General features: G+C 64.4%; 1 protein-coding gene across 1 annotated transcript in view; it reads right to left on the bottom strand.

Annotated features, from left to right (window-relative positions):
• The window catches only part of NCOR2 (nuclear receptor corepressor 2), a 189,120-nt gene that overhangs the window by 24,805 nt on the left and 146,841 nt on the right, over nt 1-17,474 (bottom strand). Inside the window, exons 22-30 of the mRNA XM_023523892.1 lie at nt 15,695-15,745; nt 14,334-14,970; nt 8,237-8,357; nt 7,112-7,274; nt 2,944-3,105; nt 1,896-2,035; nt 1,173-1,275; nt 870-974; nt 574-677 (exon numbers count right to left, since the gene is read on the bottom strand). Coding sequence (XP_023379660.1) covers nt 574-677; nt 870-974; nt 1,173-1,275; nt 1,896-2,035; nt 2,944-3,105; nt 7,112-7,274; nt 8,237-8,357; nt 14,334-14,970; nt 15,695-15,745 — 1,586 coding nt within the window. The remainder of the gene's footprint in view (nt 1-573; nt 678-869; nt 975-1,172; nt 1,276-1,895; nt 2,036-2,943; nt 3,106-7,111; nt 7,275-8,236; nt 8,358-14,333; nt 14,971-15,694; nt 15,746-17,474) is intronic.

Genomic DNA, 17,474 nt, shown 5'->3' with positions numbered 1-17,474 from the left:
CCAGCTTCTGGACACACCGGGAGCCCTGAGCTCAGAGAACTGACCCCCGATTCCTGACCCAGGAGGGATGCAGAAGGGCCCCCCTGCAAGCGCTCAGATGGGGCGACATCACTAGCTAATCCTGGTACTCCCTCCTGCAGCCGAATGTGGCCGCGTCGCCCTCTGACCTCTCGGCCTTGGCTCACGCCGTGCCCTGACATTCCCGCAGGTCCCCACTGGCCCACCTCTGCGGCCTCGACAGCCCCAGGCATTCTCGGCCACAGCATTCAACGCGATTTGCATACTCTGAACTCAACTCGGACAGTCTGGCATCGCCCGCTGGCGATCACGCGTCCAGCACTACCGGGCCAGCTCCTTGTAGCTGCGGTTTAGGTTTGCTGGGCACCGAGTAGACATGATAAACGAGCACAGAATGGACTGTCACCCCACCCACTGAGGCAGGTGCCATGCAGTGACATAGAGGGGACAGAGGGGCTGGCCCGCTGCTTCGCCCGGCAGTCAGAGCCACATCTGGAGGTGCTGCCTGGTGAGCCTGCCCTGGCCCCCCTCCCCCGCTGCGCCCCAGGCACTTACGTGGGTGATGGAGCCCCGGTAGGTGATGGGGCTCTCGGTAGGTACCCGCGTGCTCGGGACGCCTTTGCTGATGCTCCCTCCTGGAACGGAGCCCAGGGACGTCCCTGGAAGACATGAGACACGGGCGCTGAAGTCTGCGGCACCTGCCACCCTGATGGGACTCCTGGTGACCAGCGAGGCCCCCTCGGAATTCTCAAACAAGGGGTGCCCTGGCCCTAGAGGGTGAGGAAGGCAACTGTGACGGGGAGCTTCTCAGCAGGTTGGGGAAAGGGCCCCATTCCCGCCTCGGGCCTCACCTCTCAGCACGGACGACTCCTGGGCCGTGGGCACCCCCAGGCTCTCCGGTGGCCCAGCCTGGCCCCGTGGGGACAGCTGCTCCTGCTTCACTCCACTGAAGGGTGCTGGGGACAGGCGAGACAGAGCCGTGTGCCACCGGGATGGCCCACCCCATCCCACCCAGGGGCTGGGGCCCAGGACTACAAGGGGGTCCGGACCGCCACCCCTCCAAACTCAGGCCAGAGTCCCACAGGCCAAGCTGTCCCCCTCAACCCCCTGACACGGACAGCTGGATCCAAGCCCGGGAGGCCCCTGATCCTTACCCAGCTTCTTGGGGTCCATAGCGAGGGGCAGCCCCATGGTGATGGGGCCCACGGGGGCCTTGGCATGCTCTGAGTACGGGACATGGAGCTGTACCGACAGTCCCTGTGGGGGCAGAGGTCATGGGGTCACTGGAGTCCCCACAGTCCCCCCACCACATGCCCCGGCCCAGCCAGAGCCACAAACAACCCCTTTGTGAGGGCTCAGGAGGAGGGAGACCCCATCACAGCAGCCGGAGGGGCCTGGCCCTGCTGCCCCACTGGGTGACCGTGGACGAGTCACTGCCCCTCCTGCGCCCAAGTGCCCTCCCCTGTGCAGCAGCCATCGCAACCCGAGGCAGCACAAAAATGAGACGCCTTGACCCCACCCTGCGCTCCACGGGGGGAAGGGGCATATCTATAAGCAGATGGCCACTCTGCACATGCTGGCTGCTGCGGGGCCTGCTCGCCTTCCGTCCCACAGAGGGGAAACCGAGGCACAGAGGCTGAGTATCTTGCCCAACGGCAAGGCCGCACGGTCTGGCCGCAGAGCCCAGGCTCCTGACCGCCCCATGAAGTGACCTCCCAAGGTCCCATGTCCCTGGGGCAGGCTCCGGCCAGCTCAGACCTCAGCACTGCCATGAACAGAGATGACCCCAGCCCCCACCCAGACATCGCTGGTCCCAATGCCCCCACGTAACCCCTGAAGGGGGAAGGGGCTGTCGTCTGGGCACCAGACCGCCTCACCTGGGAGATGGCGCCCATCTGCCTCTCGAGGACGCTGGGGTGCTTGGTGGAGGAGATGAGGGGTGGAGGGTTGGAGATGGTGGGAGGGCGGGGCAGGACGGGCCGGGCATTGTCGTGGAGGCCCAGTGGCAGCGGGTGACCTGGGGGGCACATGTCTGTCCATCACAGAGCAGCCACGCCTCTGCCAACAGATTCCCCGGGCCTCTCCCTACCCCTACCCCGTGCTCATGTGTCCCTCCTGCATCTCTGTCCTGAGGAGCCACCTATGTCCTCGGTGCAGACGCCACCGCCCGCTCACTCATCCCTTAACGGGTCTCCCCGTTTCCGCTCCACCCTCCACCAGTCACTTCCCACCCAGGGACAAGAGGGGTCTCCGTGGAAGGTCTCCTGGTTCACCTCGTCCCCGTGCTGTGAGCCCTCCGGGCGCCCACAGTCCCCAGGCCCGCCGGGCACCAGGCTTTCACCGCTGCAGCCTGCCCGGTCTCGCAAGCTTCCTCTGCTCTTTCGTGCCTCTGGACCACTGCACCTGCTGTCCCCACTGCCCAGTGTGCCTTTCCCCGGTCTTCTCCTGGCCCGTCTGGCCCACTTGCCCTCAGGGTCAGCTCGGCTCAGCTCAGCCTTTCCTCCTCAGGCCCCCGCTATGCCGGTGGGGCCCGGCAGGGCTGGGGAACCCAGGAAGGACCTCGCGCCCAGCCCGAGTCTATCCATAACCGAAGCCGTCCCCTCCCCGCCCCTTCCCTCCCTCCCTCCCAGGCTTTCTTCTCCAGCTGCCCATTCTCTAGCTCTGAGTCACCGGTGGAGGACAAAGCTGCCCCTCGCCACTGGAGCACCGCCTGGCTCGCCAGCATCAACGATTCTGCCGAGTTCTCAAATCTCAACAGACCCCGTCCTGCGCCGTCACTGGCCAGGCCATCCCTCCCGAGGGTCCAGTCAGACTCAGATCCTTTTGATGCCGTTCAAGCCAGTGCAAACAGTTGGTGCCCAATAACTGTGCATCAGCTGGTTCCACATGGTAGCTGAGAAGCCCAAGCGCGGGCGAGCCACTCACCAGGCGGGGCGTAGGAGAAGGCTGAGGGGTCAGGGGCGTGCGGCGAGGCCTTGATCACCTCACGAGGGGGCATGGAGAAGGGCAGGCCCGACGTCCAGCACGGGGTCTCCGCGGACAGCTTCTGGCCCTCAGCAGCGAAGGCCGAAAAGAACACGGGCTTCTCTGTGGAGGGGACGAGGTGGGACGGTCAGCTGTGCTCGGCCAGCCCCCAGGAACCCCATGGCCAAGGCTGCCCCCACTCCAACACGGCCCTCTCCGTGTCTGCGGTGCTGGGCCTGGGCAGGGACAGGGTCCTGGCCAACAGTAATTGGTGGTGGTGATGGGGGCGTCTATGATGGAGGCCCCCAAGTCTGCAGGTTGGGAGTGCATTTGGGGGTCTCAGGAGCTCGAGTTCCAGTGCTGAGACCTCGCGAGCCCCCTCCCAGTACCGGGAAGCAGGGGCCCAGGCACATCTCAAGGCTGGGGGGTGACCATGGAGGCCGGGGCCTGAGTTCATACCCACTTGTCCTGGAGCCTGGTCACGTCCACCCATCTCCTGACCATCTACAGCAGAGCTGAGCGGTTGCAACACGGACCGCCTGGCCCGCAAAGCCTAAAATATTTACTATCTGGCCCTTTCCCAAAAAAGCCTGCTGACCTCTCCCAGTGACGAAGGTGGTCAGAGGCAGTGGCGTGTACGTGCTGGGGCAGGGGTGAGGGTGGCTGGGAGTCCAGACGCCCAGCACGCCCAGCCTGCCCGTCGCCGTGCTGAGTGTCACAGCGGCGGGAGCTGGACCAGCCGCCCAGCAGGCCACGAGGGCGAGACTCGCCAGGTTACAGAGGGGAAGCTGAGCACAGTCACATCAGCGGACTTCTCGAAGGTCACCAGCAAATATTTGGTTAAGCTCAGATGTGACCCCTTAAGCTCCAGCCTAAGCCGCATGGAGAAACAGGGCAGTGGGAGGGTGACAGTCCCCAGAGCCTCCCTCGGGCGGCACCAGGCTAGGACCGACTCACCTCTCCTCACAATGCCCTGCGAGGAGCCCACTGTGATTATTCCGGCCTACGGGGCGGGGGGCGGGGCGAACCAAGGCATGGAGAGGGGAAGTCGCCTGGTCGAAGGCCCACCGGCCGGGGAGTCGGCTGCAGACTGTGGCCTCAGCCCTCACCATGTGTGCTGACCCCAGCAAGCGGGGTGACGACGGGCCCCACCGTTCTCAGGCCTGGGGACACCGAGTGGACTTGGCCAAAGGCCCAGGGGCACATGCTGACCTCGCGGGGTTCTCCTGCTGGCCCCTCACTGCCGAATCTGTCCACAGCCCTGAACCTTTCCCTCGACATTCGGTGTCAAGCCCAAGGACCGATCCAGAGAGAACGGGCTGAGAGGCGGGGCAGGGGATATGACACCCGAAGGCCAGGCCTGGGACCCCAATGGCAGGCAGGTGTCATCTCTTGGGCCACCTCCGGATGACAAAGGGGAGCTCTGAAGGCCCTTCAGGGAGGGTGAGTGCCGGCATCGACCCGTGGTGCCAGCTGCGGGTACGACCGGTGGGACTGGAGTCTGTGCGCTGCACCCCCCAATTTCTCTCCTAGGAGAGACGGAGCCCATGAACATGCCCTGGGGCAGTGGGCGGCCCACGGCGGCCGGGGGGAGGGAGAGGGTCTCAGATGCGGGCAGTAACTCAATGTGGAGATTCTCGCGCTCAACCAGCCCCCAATGGAGACGCTCCAAGAGGGCCTGCCCTGGGCCGGGGAGCCCCACGAGCACCGGGGACCTTGCTGCCCAGCTACCCAACCCGGGCGCGTCCCGGCCGCTATGCGGGGCTTGGCTTCGACTGCAGCAGGCGGGGGCGGGGGCCTCCGGAGCTGGAAGGGAAACTTGGGGCCGGGCCAGGCTGGGCAGGCGGCCGACAGCCTGGAGAGACAACCTGTTCCTCCGGCTGGGCCCAGGGGAGCCCAAGGGGCTGGCCTGGTCGAGCGGCTCCATGCAAGAGCCAGGCGACCGGAGAGGCAGCGCTGGGCGTCGAGTTCACACGTGTGCCTGAGAGCACAGCCCAGGACACAGGCCGTGCCCGATGCCAGGTGTGCCGCCTCCCGTGGGGAGCCAGTCCTGGAAATAGCCTCCACCGTGCAGATGGGCCGGGAACCAGGTGCAGGCACTGAGGGTGGGGGCTCACTCCCCCACCCCTCCCCCAGGACAGGGACTGCCACCGGTCCCAGCCAGCCCTGCCTGGTCCCGGGTGGCCCGGCCCTGCTCAGATCTGACATCGGCCAAAGCTGCTTGGGCTCCTGACATCACTATGTAGCTACCTGCCCTGGGCTGGTGGTGGCCTGAACCGGGAATGCCCTTCCCGAGCCAGACCCCGTGGCCTCCCTGCACCCTCACTCAGCAACACACACCCCGTCACGGGCATCCCGGGCCCAGCATGGGTCCCGGGCGGAGGCAGACATCCTGCCTCGTGCATCGGCAGGTCCCGCTGGCTTTGCCCTCTGAAAAAGCTCCCTCTTCCTCTTCCCCGCAGTCACCCGTGCGGTCCGGGCTGCCACCGTCGATGGCCAGGGAGAGCACTGTGGCCTCCTCCATCTGCCTCGACTCCTTGCAGCCCTTTGTCCTTGACAATAGCCAGAGATCTTCCCGAAATGGGAATGGGATTCCCCGCAACACACACGTATGTGCGCGCACTTAAAATCCCTTTAGCAAACAAAAGCTTTGCGGCACCCAAGACAAGATCACCGCAGGCCCGTGGCCCGCGAGGCCCCACACCCTCTGGTCCCCCATCTCCCTCTCAGCCACACAACCTGCCGGCAGCTCCCCAGACACAGCAGGCTCGTCCCTGACCCCGGGGTCCGCATGTGCCGTGGCCGGAAGTGCTCTTTCCCCAGGTCCTCCCGCAACTGACTCCTCTTCGCCGAGGCCCCTTCCCTGAGCCCGTCGCCCCCCCCCCCACGCTCTTTCGCTGCATGAACGACTCTGACGTTATCTTGCTCCCGTGCACAGGCCCTGGCGTGAGGCCCTTCTCACCCACGGACACGGCAGCTCCCTGCGGCGAGGACCGTACCCCGCTCGCTGCCGCAGCCTCGCTGCCCGGCCCGCTGGTGGGCAAGCGTAGGTGTTCGACTAGTGTCCGAGCTCGACGGCCCGTGGGCCAGCCAGGACGCATGCCTGCCCGTGTGGGTGGCGCCTGAGGCTTCCTGCAGCAGGAGAAGCCATGGCGAGGCAGGTGGGGCAGGCGGATGAGACGGTGGTGGCTGGCAGGCCTGTGCCACTTTGGGATGCACCCAGCACCACCCTCAAGGAGGCCCGTGGCCGAGGACCAGCCTGGCTTTCTAGAGAAGGACGGATGCTGGACCAAGGTGGGCGGGGGTGCAGGTGGCACTGACCCCCTGAGCCCGTTCCGGGGCTGCGCGCGTCAGGGAGGGCCGCCTGGGGCCCTTCTCCGTCAGACCCCTGGAGCAGCCAGCAAGAGGCTGGGCTAGCCCAGCATGGGGGTCAGCCCCCAGGGCCTGGGGCACACCAACAGCATCCTCTGAGTGCTGGGCCAAGTCCGGAAAGAGTGCCCCTTTGGGGACAGGAAATTCAGAGAACAAGAAACACGCCCCCCGCCTGTCCGCTGGCCTTGAGCCTCACGTGGTGGGAATAAAGCACGTCCCAGCCGGCCGCGGGATCACAGCTGCTCGCGGCGTCACCCCCCAGCTCCCCAGTGAACCCAGCGACCTCGGCCTGCAACGAGGTCAGGATGAGAGCCGCAAGGGGCAGAGCTGCCGCCAGCCAGGTGCGGAGCCTCGCCTGCGGTTCCAGAAGCCACGCGAACCCAGGCTGAGGCGCAGGCGTGTTTCTGTGCGTGCGCGTGTTTTTACGCATTTGAAAATTGCCAGCGTTAGGAAGCTAGAAGATTTCATATAAAAATAACAGATTTCTGGCTTCTCTGGAAGAAAAACCATCCCAGGTCCGCACTGCCACACGGTGGCTCTGGCTGAGGACAGTGAGTGCCCGCCTCAGAGAAACACGGCTTCGCCAGCCACGGCGGTCCCCACTCTTCCCACGGCTTCACCCCCGTCTCCCTCGGTTGCTCGGCCTGCTCTGCCACTACAGGCTGGGAGTCTGGAGAGCAGCTCCAGACATACACGCCCCCATCCCACCCACCGGCCCCTCCCTCCCTGCACCCCCTCAGCCACCAGCCACACTCACCCTCCTTCTCTGCAGGAGGCACGGGGCTCCTGCTTTTGCCTCGAGGGCTGTTGCTGGACTGCTGGGCGGTGCTGCTCTCTGGCTGCAGGTGCTGTGGGGTTGGGGGAGCTGGCTTTGGGGGAGCCGTGTCCTCCCGGGGGGGCTCGTGGACTTTGGTGACCTGCTGAGGGGAGCAGGAGAAATGAGCATCTTTACTGGCCGTCTGTAGTCCACAGAGATGAGAGAAAAGCCTTGTAGGCCTCCTGTGTCTGGCCAGCCGGGAACTGGGGCCAGAAAGAGGCAGCGGCATGCGCAGGGGCACACAGGTTGAAGGTCAGGAGGGCAGGTCTTTGTAAAGGGTGTGGAGTGTGCCCGTCCATCCCAGCTGCCTGTCACCCTCCCCGCCCAGCCCGCACCCCAAGTCTCTCTGGGTCTCCAAGAGATCGGGGCTGACAAACGGGACGGTGCCTGGCCTCGGGTGAGGGGCAGTGCAGTCAGCACACCCTGTGCTCCTCACGTAAAAAGCCCTGGTCAGCACAGAGTCTTCAGCCAAGGAAGGCCAGGCCCTGAGGGTGACAGCTCTGGCAGCGGGCCACCACGAGGGAGGGGTGCCTCCAAGGGGCCGCCTGCTGGGCCTGGAGACTCTTCCGCGGGGGCCTTCCCCAAAGGACCTCACATTTAGAACTGGCGGGGCCCCCACCCTTCTCTCTGAGGTGCTGTGACAGCCAGGGGACTTCCTGCCTTCCCACGGCCCCGTGCCTGCTTCTGGAAAACCCTCGGTGGGTGAGGCAGGGTGGGGGCATGGAGGGAGGGAAAGCCGAGCCGACTCCCAGGGCCGCCGAGGGCACTGGGCCAGGAGGACAGAGGGAGGGGTCCCGCAGGCCAAGTCCCCCAGCTCCTGGGAGCCCCACCCAGCACGACTACAGTGCCCCGCGCTGTTCGTGCCCTGTCTCCATGGGGATTTCTCCAGGAAGCAGGAGGTGGCTGGGAAGAGCAAGGGTGCAGATGCCGGCCCCGCCCACCCCTGCCCACCCTGCCCACCCTGCCCTGGCCTGGTCTGCTGTTTTCCTGGACAGGAAGTGACGGTCAGACGGGCAAGGGGGCTGCTGCCCTGCTCGGCGAGGGAGGTGGGGGCCCAGCACTCACAATGGGGGGGATGGCAGCCGCCCGCTGCTTCAGCTGCTTCAGGTCCAGCGGCTTCTGGGGTGAGGCGTTGGCTCTGGTGTCACCCGTCGGGGTGAGAAGGCTGGGCCGTGGTGACAGCAGCCTGAGGGGGAGACAAGCATCAGGCCCATGGCTCACAGCTGGCTCCCCCGGCTCCAGCCCTGAACCACGGAGGAGCAGAGGCAAACAGCTAGCGTCACTGGGAGGTGGCTCTCCCTTCTCTCCTCTGGCCCACGCAGGTCCCTGAGAGTCCCTCCAACCCCAGCCCGGAGGCCCAGGCTGGGAGCCAACACTCCCCCGAGACGGCCCAAAGCAAGGAAAGCCCCAGAGAAGCCCAGACTCAGAGCCCAGACCACACGCGGCCCTTTGAAGACGCCAGGAAGCCCAAGAATCAGCCCGACGAAGGCCTGACGAGCTTAAGAGATTCAGGGAGACTGTGCGTCCCTCACGTACAAGCGGCTCGGGCGCCAGCGTGGGGCCTTGGGCAGGCAGCTGGGTGGGCCCTGCTGACCGGAGGCAGTGTGGGGCCCACCTGCTTAACCAGAATGTCCCACTGCCTGGAGCCCCGCCCACAAACCATTTACCGAGACGCTAAAAGGGGGTGGGCCGCAGGGTCAGTGTGGGCACTGTCCACCTGTCAGCCACAGCGCTGCACTGGGCCTGTGGGTGCCTCGTCCCCGAAAGCGAGGTCACGTCCGTGTGCTGCCGACATTTGGAACTGGGCACTGTGCCTGTGCAAGGCACAAAGTGAGGCCGAAGCAGGTGTCGGGGACAGGGTCACTCCAGTGCAGGGCGTGGGTGCCTGGGCACCTGGTCAGGGCCTGCCCTGGGGGTGGCCCCCGAGCTGCTCGTGGGTGTCACCGCCTTCAAAAACTCTTCAGGGATTTCCAGGACGCCATGGCCCTGGGCCGAGCACCCTGCCACACTCCCCACCTGGCTCCCTTGCTTGCCCACTGGGGCTGCCTGGTTCCAGCTCAGCTCTCAATTCCCAGGGGGACCTGTACTTAATGGGCACTCTGGCGCTATGCTTGGGGTGCACGGAAGGAACCCAGAATCCAGTGTCTGCCTACAGGGTGCCAGAGCCAGCCAGATGATCCAGCAGCACATGAGGGCATCAGTTGTGAGCTAGGATTCAGCCAGAGGGCAAACTGCTTCAGCCAGAGGTCAGAGCCCGGGGGTCCTGCAGGCACAGACCCCGCCATGCGCTGTGTCTGTACCGATGCCACGTGCAGAATGTAAGCCACGGCCGCTGCCTTTGAGGTGAGACCGTGGCGGCCAAGGCATGTTCGAGCTTCCCAGTGCCCCGCAGCCCGTGCCTGGCGCCGGTGAAGGGGGTCGGAGCAGCAGGCTCCTCCCCGCAGACAAACGGAGCAGACACGTGACGCACGGCCTGGGCTCCATCTGCGGTGGGGGGACCGTGGTCTGTGACAGGCCAGGCCTGCGGGCACTACCTCCGCCCGCATCTGCCACACGCTCGGCTGAGTGGAGACAGACTCAGAGATGCCACTGGGGCTGCCCACGGCACGCAGCTGGGCCGGCCCAGAGGAAAGTCACCCTGACTTGGCCACGCCCATTGACCCCCTTTTCACCCCACCAGGCTCACCCTGTTCCCGTCCTCCCCTCCCTCGACCAGTCCAGAGCCCGCTCACACTCTGAGGACCACCTGAGGCCTTTCCTGCTGTCTTTCCCCGCCCCCTGGACTTGGGCCCCGCCCCGTCCTGCCCACCTCCCTCGGGCCGAGGCACCCGACCAGGTCCCAGCGGCTATGCCCTCACCTATCCAGGCAATCCCCACCTCGACAGCAACTGCCAGCACGCCCAGCCTCTCCTCCCCACCCCTCACCTCTACTTATCATCCTCCATTTAAAACGACTTGCAATTGTAACCTTAAATTCAAAAACGAATACACCACAGCCACTTTGGCAAACAGCCTGGCGATCCCTCGGGAGGCGGGTCACAGAGGGACCATCTGACCCGGCAAATCCACTGCTAGGTGTGTGCCCACGGGAACCGAGGACGCCTGTGCACACAGACACCCGGAGGAGCCCAGCACTGACACGCGCTACGACGAGGATGAGCCGAGAAAGCACGACGCTCAGAGAGGGCAGTCGCCGGAGCCCACAGTGACGTGGCTCCATTTGTGCGAAACGTCCAGAAAAGGCCAATCGACAGAGCTATAGGAAGATTGGCAGTGGACGGCTGCGGGTGGGGGCTGAGGGGTGACTTTTAAGTGGGAACGGGTTTTCTGAGGGGGTGACGAAAATGTTCTGGAATTGTGGTCACGGCCGAACAGCTCCATGAATATATTAAAAGCCCGCTGAACTGTGCACTTCAAATGGGTGAACTGCGTGGTACGTGAACTATATCCCAACAAAGGAAAAAAAGATACTGAGATATCTTTTATCTTTTTTTGCTAACCATGACATCAAGGGTTTGATATATTAGCTATGCCGTTTCCATGAACGATAAAATAATACTTATGCTATCCAATTTATAAAAATACGAAAGTACTTTAAAATACAAATTTTAAGTTGAAATAAAAACTTTTATCTCTGTGTAAATGTAACTGTGTCGAGATACAATATTATTACACAGAGATACACTGTAACCGTGTAGAGAGATACAAGAACATTTACACATATAAAGCGAAGTGTCCCGCTGATTGTCAGTGGAGCAGGTCCTCCTACTCAGGCCTGCATCCGCCTTGGTTTCCATACAACTCTACACCCAGGCAGATTGGAGGGGAGGGGACCAGGGGCTGCCTCTCAAAGGCTCTCGGCAGGCATGGCCAGGGACCACACACGGAGGCCCGCCCCCAGGGGGAGATGGGAGCTCGGGGGGACCAGGGCATGGGTGAGCACCGCACGGTTGACGAGAGGGCTCCTGCTGCCAGCCTGACCTCTCCCTGTGGCGTCTGAGAACCCAAGGGTCCTGCGCCCACGAGGGAGCGAGAAGATGGGGCACCCACGCGCCCCACCTCCCTGGTGCGGTGGGCGGGCGCCTCCCTCCCGCCTCCTCTTCCCTTTGTTTTCCTGCAAGACAGCGGCTTTTATTTTCCTCCCTGGAGGCTGGGGGACAGGACAGGGGCGCTGGGAGCCTGGCACGGCACACGTGATCCGGGAGGCAGGGGGACGGTGGCAGCGAGGCCGGGAGCTGCCGGGGGCCCTGCCTCGCCCACCCGCCCTGTCGTTCAGAGCTTGGGCTTCCGGTTCAAATCCCACCTCCGGCCATGCGGTATCACCAGCTGTGCCTCAGTTCCCTCATCCGTAAAGGGGTGTGGAATGGTCGTGCCCTCCCAGGCCACGGGAACACACGTGTAGTGTTGAGAACAAAACCAGGTGCTGAACAGGTCGGCCATCTTCCTGTCACTGTGGTTTCTCTTCCCAGGCTGGAAGGCCAGCGCTGGGGAGGGGTGACAGGGTGCACTGGGCCTGCGAACGCGTGTCCCCTCTGCGCCTGCCTCAGACCCCACTACCACCAGGCTGGGACAGTCCCTGCTACCAAGCTGGGGCTAGGAGGGCGAGGGAAGGCGGGCTCGAGACCTGTGACCACACACACGTGGTCACGTTGCCCCCTCTGCCCCCAGGAGGAAACCCCGACTGCTCACCCTGGCCTGCAGGGCCCTGCCCACCTCTGTGACCCCCTCCCTCTCCTCGCTCCCCACACCGCACCCCACTCCCTGCCACAGGCCTCTTCCCAGTGTGCCGGACACAAGTTCCTGCAGCCACAGACCCTTTGCACTGGCCGTTTCCTCCCGTGCCTCGCAGTGCAGGCTGAAACCATCCTGCAGTGTCGCCCCCTCGGGCAGGCCTCCTGACTGCTCCGCCCGCCGCCCCCGACCCCCCGACCCCCCGACGCTTCCATCGCCACAGGAGCGTCCGCTTTACTGCTCTACGGTTCCGCCCTCGGACTGGTCTACCTCGCCAGAACGTAAGCTCCCCGGAGCCTGGAACGGTGCCTGGCACACACTGGGGCCCTATGCATCGGAATAAAGGAATCAAGGAGAAACTGCTGTTTCGATGCTTTTAAAGTCCCAGGGCCCAGCAGAAGAAGCCACACTCTGGCCCCCTCCAGATGTGACCCCGGGAGTCACTGAAGCTGTTCTGAAAAGGGGCAGACACCGTGGGCCCAGCATCGGGCTAGGAGTTTACGTCCAGTAACGCCACCATCCTCACAAGAACCCTTAAGTGGGGACACCCAGCTTACAGAGGAGAAAGCTGGGTCCCAGGGGAAAGCACTTTCTGAAGGCCCCGCCCTGCCCTAAAGGACCCAGGCGCCACCTCTGGGAAATGCAACAGGAGAGGGCCGGCAAGTCCAAGGCTGTGTTTGCAATCAAAGCCGCCATCTCTGGCTGTGGCCCAAGAAAAGTCCCTGGCGCAGGTGCCTGGCAGAGTGACGGAGAATCAAAACAACCAGGCAGGATATAGTTTTCTCTCCCAAAGTCGCCAGGCAGGGACCCAGACCACAGTCTCTTGTGTCTGTCCAGGGACGCCCATGTCACTGCGCCAAGGCTGTCAGGAGAGGGGGGCGACTAGGGTCTGGGGGTATCCAGGGGCCCCCCCTCCGGCCCACCGACCCCTCCAAGAAGCCCTGGCTGCCGGGACACGCTCTGACAGACCTCGCCGTGCCCTCCGGTGCCCTCTTGGCCCTGAGTGGCCAGGGAAGGGAGGGAGGAAAGGCGGGCTGCTGGCCAGGGAGAGGTCAGCAGGCTGGCCACAGGCCAGCCTTACCCCATGGGCGGGGCCTGGGCTCAGTTGCACAGGGCGTGACAAACCAGGTGTCCTGACTCCTCGCCCATGGCGCTTGTTCCCAGGGGACGGAATGCTGGCCGTGCAGGCAGGAAGCGTGGAAGAAAGCCAGGCCCAGCTGGGAAGGGAAGAACACGTCCCTGGGTGCGGCCGTTGGAGGAGGCGGGGAGAGGCTAAAAGGTGCTTGGCCTGTGGGGTCCAGGGGGGCTGATGAGACTCAGGCCAACCCTCCCCTCCGAGCCTCCAGCCTGAGCCAGCCATACGTACCCAAAACACAGACCCCAGGAGGCCGCTTATCGGCATGGCTGCCCCATGAGCTCAGCACTCATCTCGCTGAGAGCAGAAACATGTCCCCATGGCCGCCAGGAGTGGGATGGGGAGCCACCCGCCCTGACCCTATTATCCAGGCACGAGAGATCCTGGCTGAGATGCCCCTGCAGACTGAGCCGCCACGAGCACTGTCTTCCGAGCTATGCCCGCTGGGCTAGAAGCTCAGGAACTCTGCGTCCTCAGGCCCTGTCGGCCCAGCCGCTGCTCAGGGGGGGGCCGCCCACCCAAACCTCTGCTTCTCACACCAAAGGGGAGGGGTTCCTGCTAGCGGTGGCCACCAGGGACCGCCGGACACGAGAAGCAGAGGCCCATGTGGCTCACTCGCTTTTGCGGAACATATAGAGACCCAGAGAGCACGGACCGAATCTGATTTTCCTATGGAATGTTCTAGAACTTGTCATTTTAACATGCCCCAAGGTGAATCATGGGCCAGAGGAAGCGGCTCCGAGCGAACACGCCGGATTTGAAAGTCAGATTTTCCTCCCTCTGGCTCTGCCCAGAATGTTTTCCGAGACGTGAGGAGAGAAAGTAGACCGCACTGTTTTCAGTCAAAATAAGAATGACCCGCCTGCCTCGCTAGGAAACAATTTCTCCAGCCGCCTGGACGTGAGCAGAGCGGGTCTCACGCTGCTGCCCTCGGCCGCCCGCCCTCGGCCCCGGCTGGGGTGTATCAGCACCTTAGGGTCCCCACGTGTTTGTGCTGCAAGTGGCTAAAATCCAGCATTCCCAGGGCCTGGAGGGACAGGGCCCAGCTCCGGGAGCGGAGCAGAGCCTGGGAGGGGAGCAGTGTGTCAGGGCCACCGCTGGTGGAGGCCGCCGGTGGCCCTGCCGGCTGGACCTCGCTGTCTGGGCTGTGTTGGGGGTCGCCCCCAACCCGCGAGACCACGCCCCCCTGGGGCGGGCACAGGCCCTGCCTCCCGCCTGCTGTCTCCCCGCAGAGTAGATGCTCTCCAGGCGCCTGCAGCGTGAAAAGGCGGCGGCCGCGACCGGCCTGGCACTCACCGGCTCTTGTCGGCGGCCCCCTCGGGCTCGTCCACCTCGTCGGCACTGCAGGTGGCGCTGGAGTCGCTGTCCTGGGGGGCCCCCGAGCCCTTGGCCGGGGTGGCTTTGCCGCCGGGGCCCCCGCCCCCCTCCTTCTTCTCCACCTTGAGTGGCACCTCGGGCGCGGGTTCGGCAGCCGCCTCTGCAGCCCCCTTGACCTTGTCGGGCCCCTCCTCCAAGGCCTCCTCCTTGCACTCGGCCTTGATGGGCTGGGCGGGGGGCGCCTGGCCGGGCTCTTCTCTCGGGCCCGCGTCTGCTGCCAGCTCCTGGGCCACAGGGGGCTTCTGGTCCCCACCCTCCGCCACCGCTGGGGGCACTGAGGCGGCCTCTTCATCCTTCTCCTCCTTGGGGACCACGGGAGGGGGCGCGGCAGGCGATGGGGGTGCCAGTGGGGGTGTGGGTGGGCCCGTGGCTTCAGGGGCCGGAGTGGGCTCGGCGGGGGCCGGGGCGTCCTCTGGAGGTGGGGTGGGCGGTTCAGCGGGCGTCACGTCGGTGCTCAGGGCGGGGGGGGGCTTGGGCCCATTCTGCCCTGCGTCCTTGGTGGCCTCGGCGTGGGGCGATGGGATGCTCTCGGTGTCCGAGCTGTTGTTGACGGCGGCTGCGGAGGGCGGGGACAGGTGAGCGGCGTGGGGGACTGGGGTGGAGGCAGAGGCAGCTTTCTCACATCACCTGACCACACGGCCCGGCTCCGGGCAGGAGCTCAGGATTCAATGGCCTCAGCGCCTGACACCAAACAGCCCGGAGGCTCCTACGCCCCTGGCGGCTATTTGTCACTGTGTCATCGTTGCCGTCTCCATCACCAGACAAGGACACGGGGGCCAGCGAACTCAAAGAAGCCCGCGGGAAACCGCCCACCCGGACCGGATCCCCCGCCCGCTTCCCTCAGGACCTGGTATACAGCAAGTGCACACTAAGTGACGGCCAAGCAGCTGTGTGTACCGACAGAGGGGAAGGGGACGTCGGTTCTCGGCCTGGCTCTTTAGCCTTAAAAAACTAGTCCTGTCACTTCTTTGGGGCTGTCTCCCCGTTTTCTATAAAATGGGGACATTTAAAATACCGGCACGTGCTGCTGGGAAATCGAATCTGGTAAGAATCACGAAGGAAGACACCAGTGAAAACCAACGAGACGGCTGAGCAGAGCGCACAGATCTGCCGCGGGCCAGGGAACAGCATGGGGAACAGACCCTGCACTGGGCAGGAAGCACAGAGGCAGCGACAGCTGCAACGGTGGTGCTCGTGGGCAGGAGTGTGCTCGCAGAAGTGGGGCCCCTTGCAGAGGACAGCCCCCCCCCGCCCCCCAGGCCAGATGGCCCCGTCCGTACCTGGGCCACTGCATTCCCCTCCGGGCACCTCGTTCCCAGAGGCGTGTGAGGCTGGAAGGAAGTGAGGGAAGGGTTAGACCGGGTGGGCAAGGGTAGGGGGGTGGGAGGGCGGTGGCTGGTGCGGCCGGGGAGGCAGGGCCGACACAGGGGCCTGGGGCCGGCGGGCCGCAGCGAGGGCCAGCAGTGGCTCGGCTGGCCGCTTACTTGCCCTGTTCTGAACCAACAGCCCTGTTCGTGAACCAACACGCCCTCTCCCCCCGGATTCTGCAGTCCTAGAGGGCTTGCAGTGGCCCCGGCCACCAACGGGATCCTGAGGGGCAAGAAGCAAGTCCTGCCCACTCCTGGGGGCCTTGGGACAGGTTGATGGCCCTCTCTGGTCCCTGGCTCCCAGGACCTCACCCCTCAGATGCAAAGCCAGGCCAGCAGGGGCTGCTAGGGCCCTGGACAAAGGCTTCCTTCAGCCCTCCTTCCCCTCACCGACTCTCATCTCCCTACGAGGGGTCACCCCTTCCCGAAATAGTTGCCCCAGTGACAGCAACACGAGGCTTTCTCTGTGGGCACTGAGCTCCGTGCAAAGCTCTTCACACACACGACTCATGTAATCTTTGACAATCTCTAAAATGGGGACGATCATCGCTCCCGTTTGCAGAGGAGAGAAACCGAGGCACAGAGAGGTTACGTCACTTGCCCAAGGTCACACTGCATGGGGGCAGGAGGGGATTGGCCCCAGTGTCCCTCACCAGTGGGCGCCCTGCCTCTGCCCGCTGCCCCCTTCCACGTGATCAGACAACAGGACATAGGGGGCCAGCGCTAAGGTCCTGGGATGAGTGGCTGCACCCCCCGGTCTCAGTTTATTCACCTACAAAATGGGCAGATCGTGCCTGGCTCTTCCCTACCAAGAAGCTTGTGTGTATCAGGGGTTGTCGTACGTGAGCGCCAGTCGGCTACGGACCCAGAAGGCTGGGCCGCCCCCTAAATGGCTCTCATTCAGCAGGTCTGGGCAGGGACCGAAAGCCAGCACTTCTAACACGTTCAAATTCTGGTCCCCAAACTGGCCGGCCGTGTGACCTTGGGTGACCCACTGCTCTGTGCCCCCCTTTCCTCACCTGAGATAGGTGATAACGGTACCTCCTCCGGGGCTTTTACGACCTCTGGATCGCCTCAAGGCCATTGCCTCGTTCCCACCGTGATCAAGACTGAGCCGCTGCCGCTGCCGAGGCACGAGGCTGACCCCGCCTCCCCCAAACCGCTTCATCTCCAGCCTGAGTACAAGGCACTTGCTGCCCGCCCCCCAGAGGGGTCTTTGGGGCTGGCTGGGTTTTCCAAAAGGTTCCACTGGAGCGACTCCAGGCCCTAACCCAGAACCTACCTCACCTCCACCAGCCTGGTTCCAGGGGACAGGGTTACCCAGTAAATGCTGGCTGGCTGACCAGCAGACTCCAAGTCTACCAGCCACGTGACGCCCTACTGCGCGACTCTCCTCTCCCGGGGCCTGTCTCCTCACCCACGAGAAGGGGGCGCGTGTCCATCCACTGTGCAGCACGTGCTACGCCACCACCCTCACTCCACTCGGAACCACCGGGTGGTCCCAGAGGCCTCAGCTCTGGCCAGACCAGCCCTCGCTCCCCTGCACCCCCAGCCGAGAATGCCCCTCCTACCCCTGATGGCGAGTGCGAGCCCTCCCAGTGAGCTTGGTCACACTGCGCTCTCACTGGGCAGGTCCGATCTCATTTTAACGCTGAGCCAAGGTCTGCTTTCCTTAACGTTCCCACCGAGCCTG

This window comes from Pteropus vampyrus, unplaced genomic scaffold, assembly GCF_000151845.1.
Source record: "Pteropus vampyrus isolate Shadow unplaced genomic scaffold, Pvam_2.0 Scaffold430, whole genome shotgun sequence".
NCBI lineage: Eukaryota > Metazoa > Chordata > Mammalia > Chiroptera > Pteropodidae > Pteropus > Pteropus vampyrus.
The sequence above is the reverse complement of the archived record's forward strand: the minus strand, read 5'-3'. Positions and strand labels throughout refer to the sequence as shown.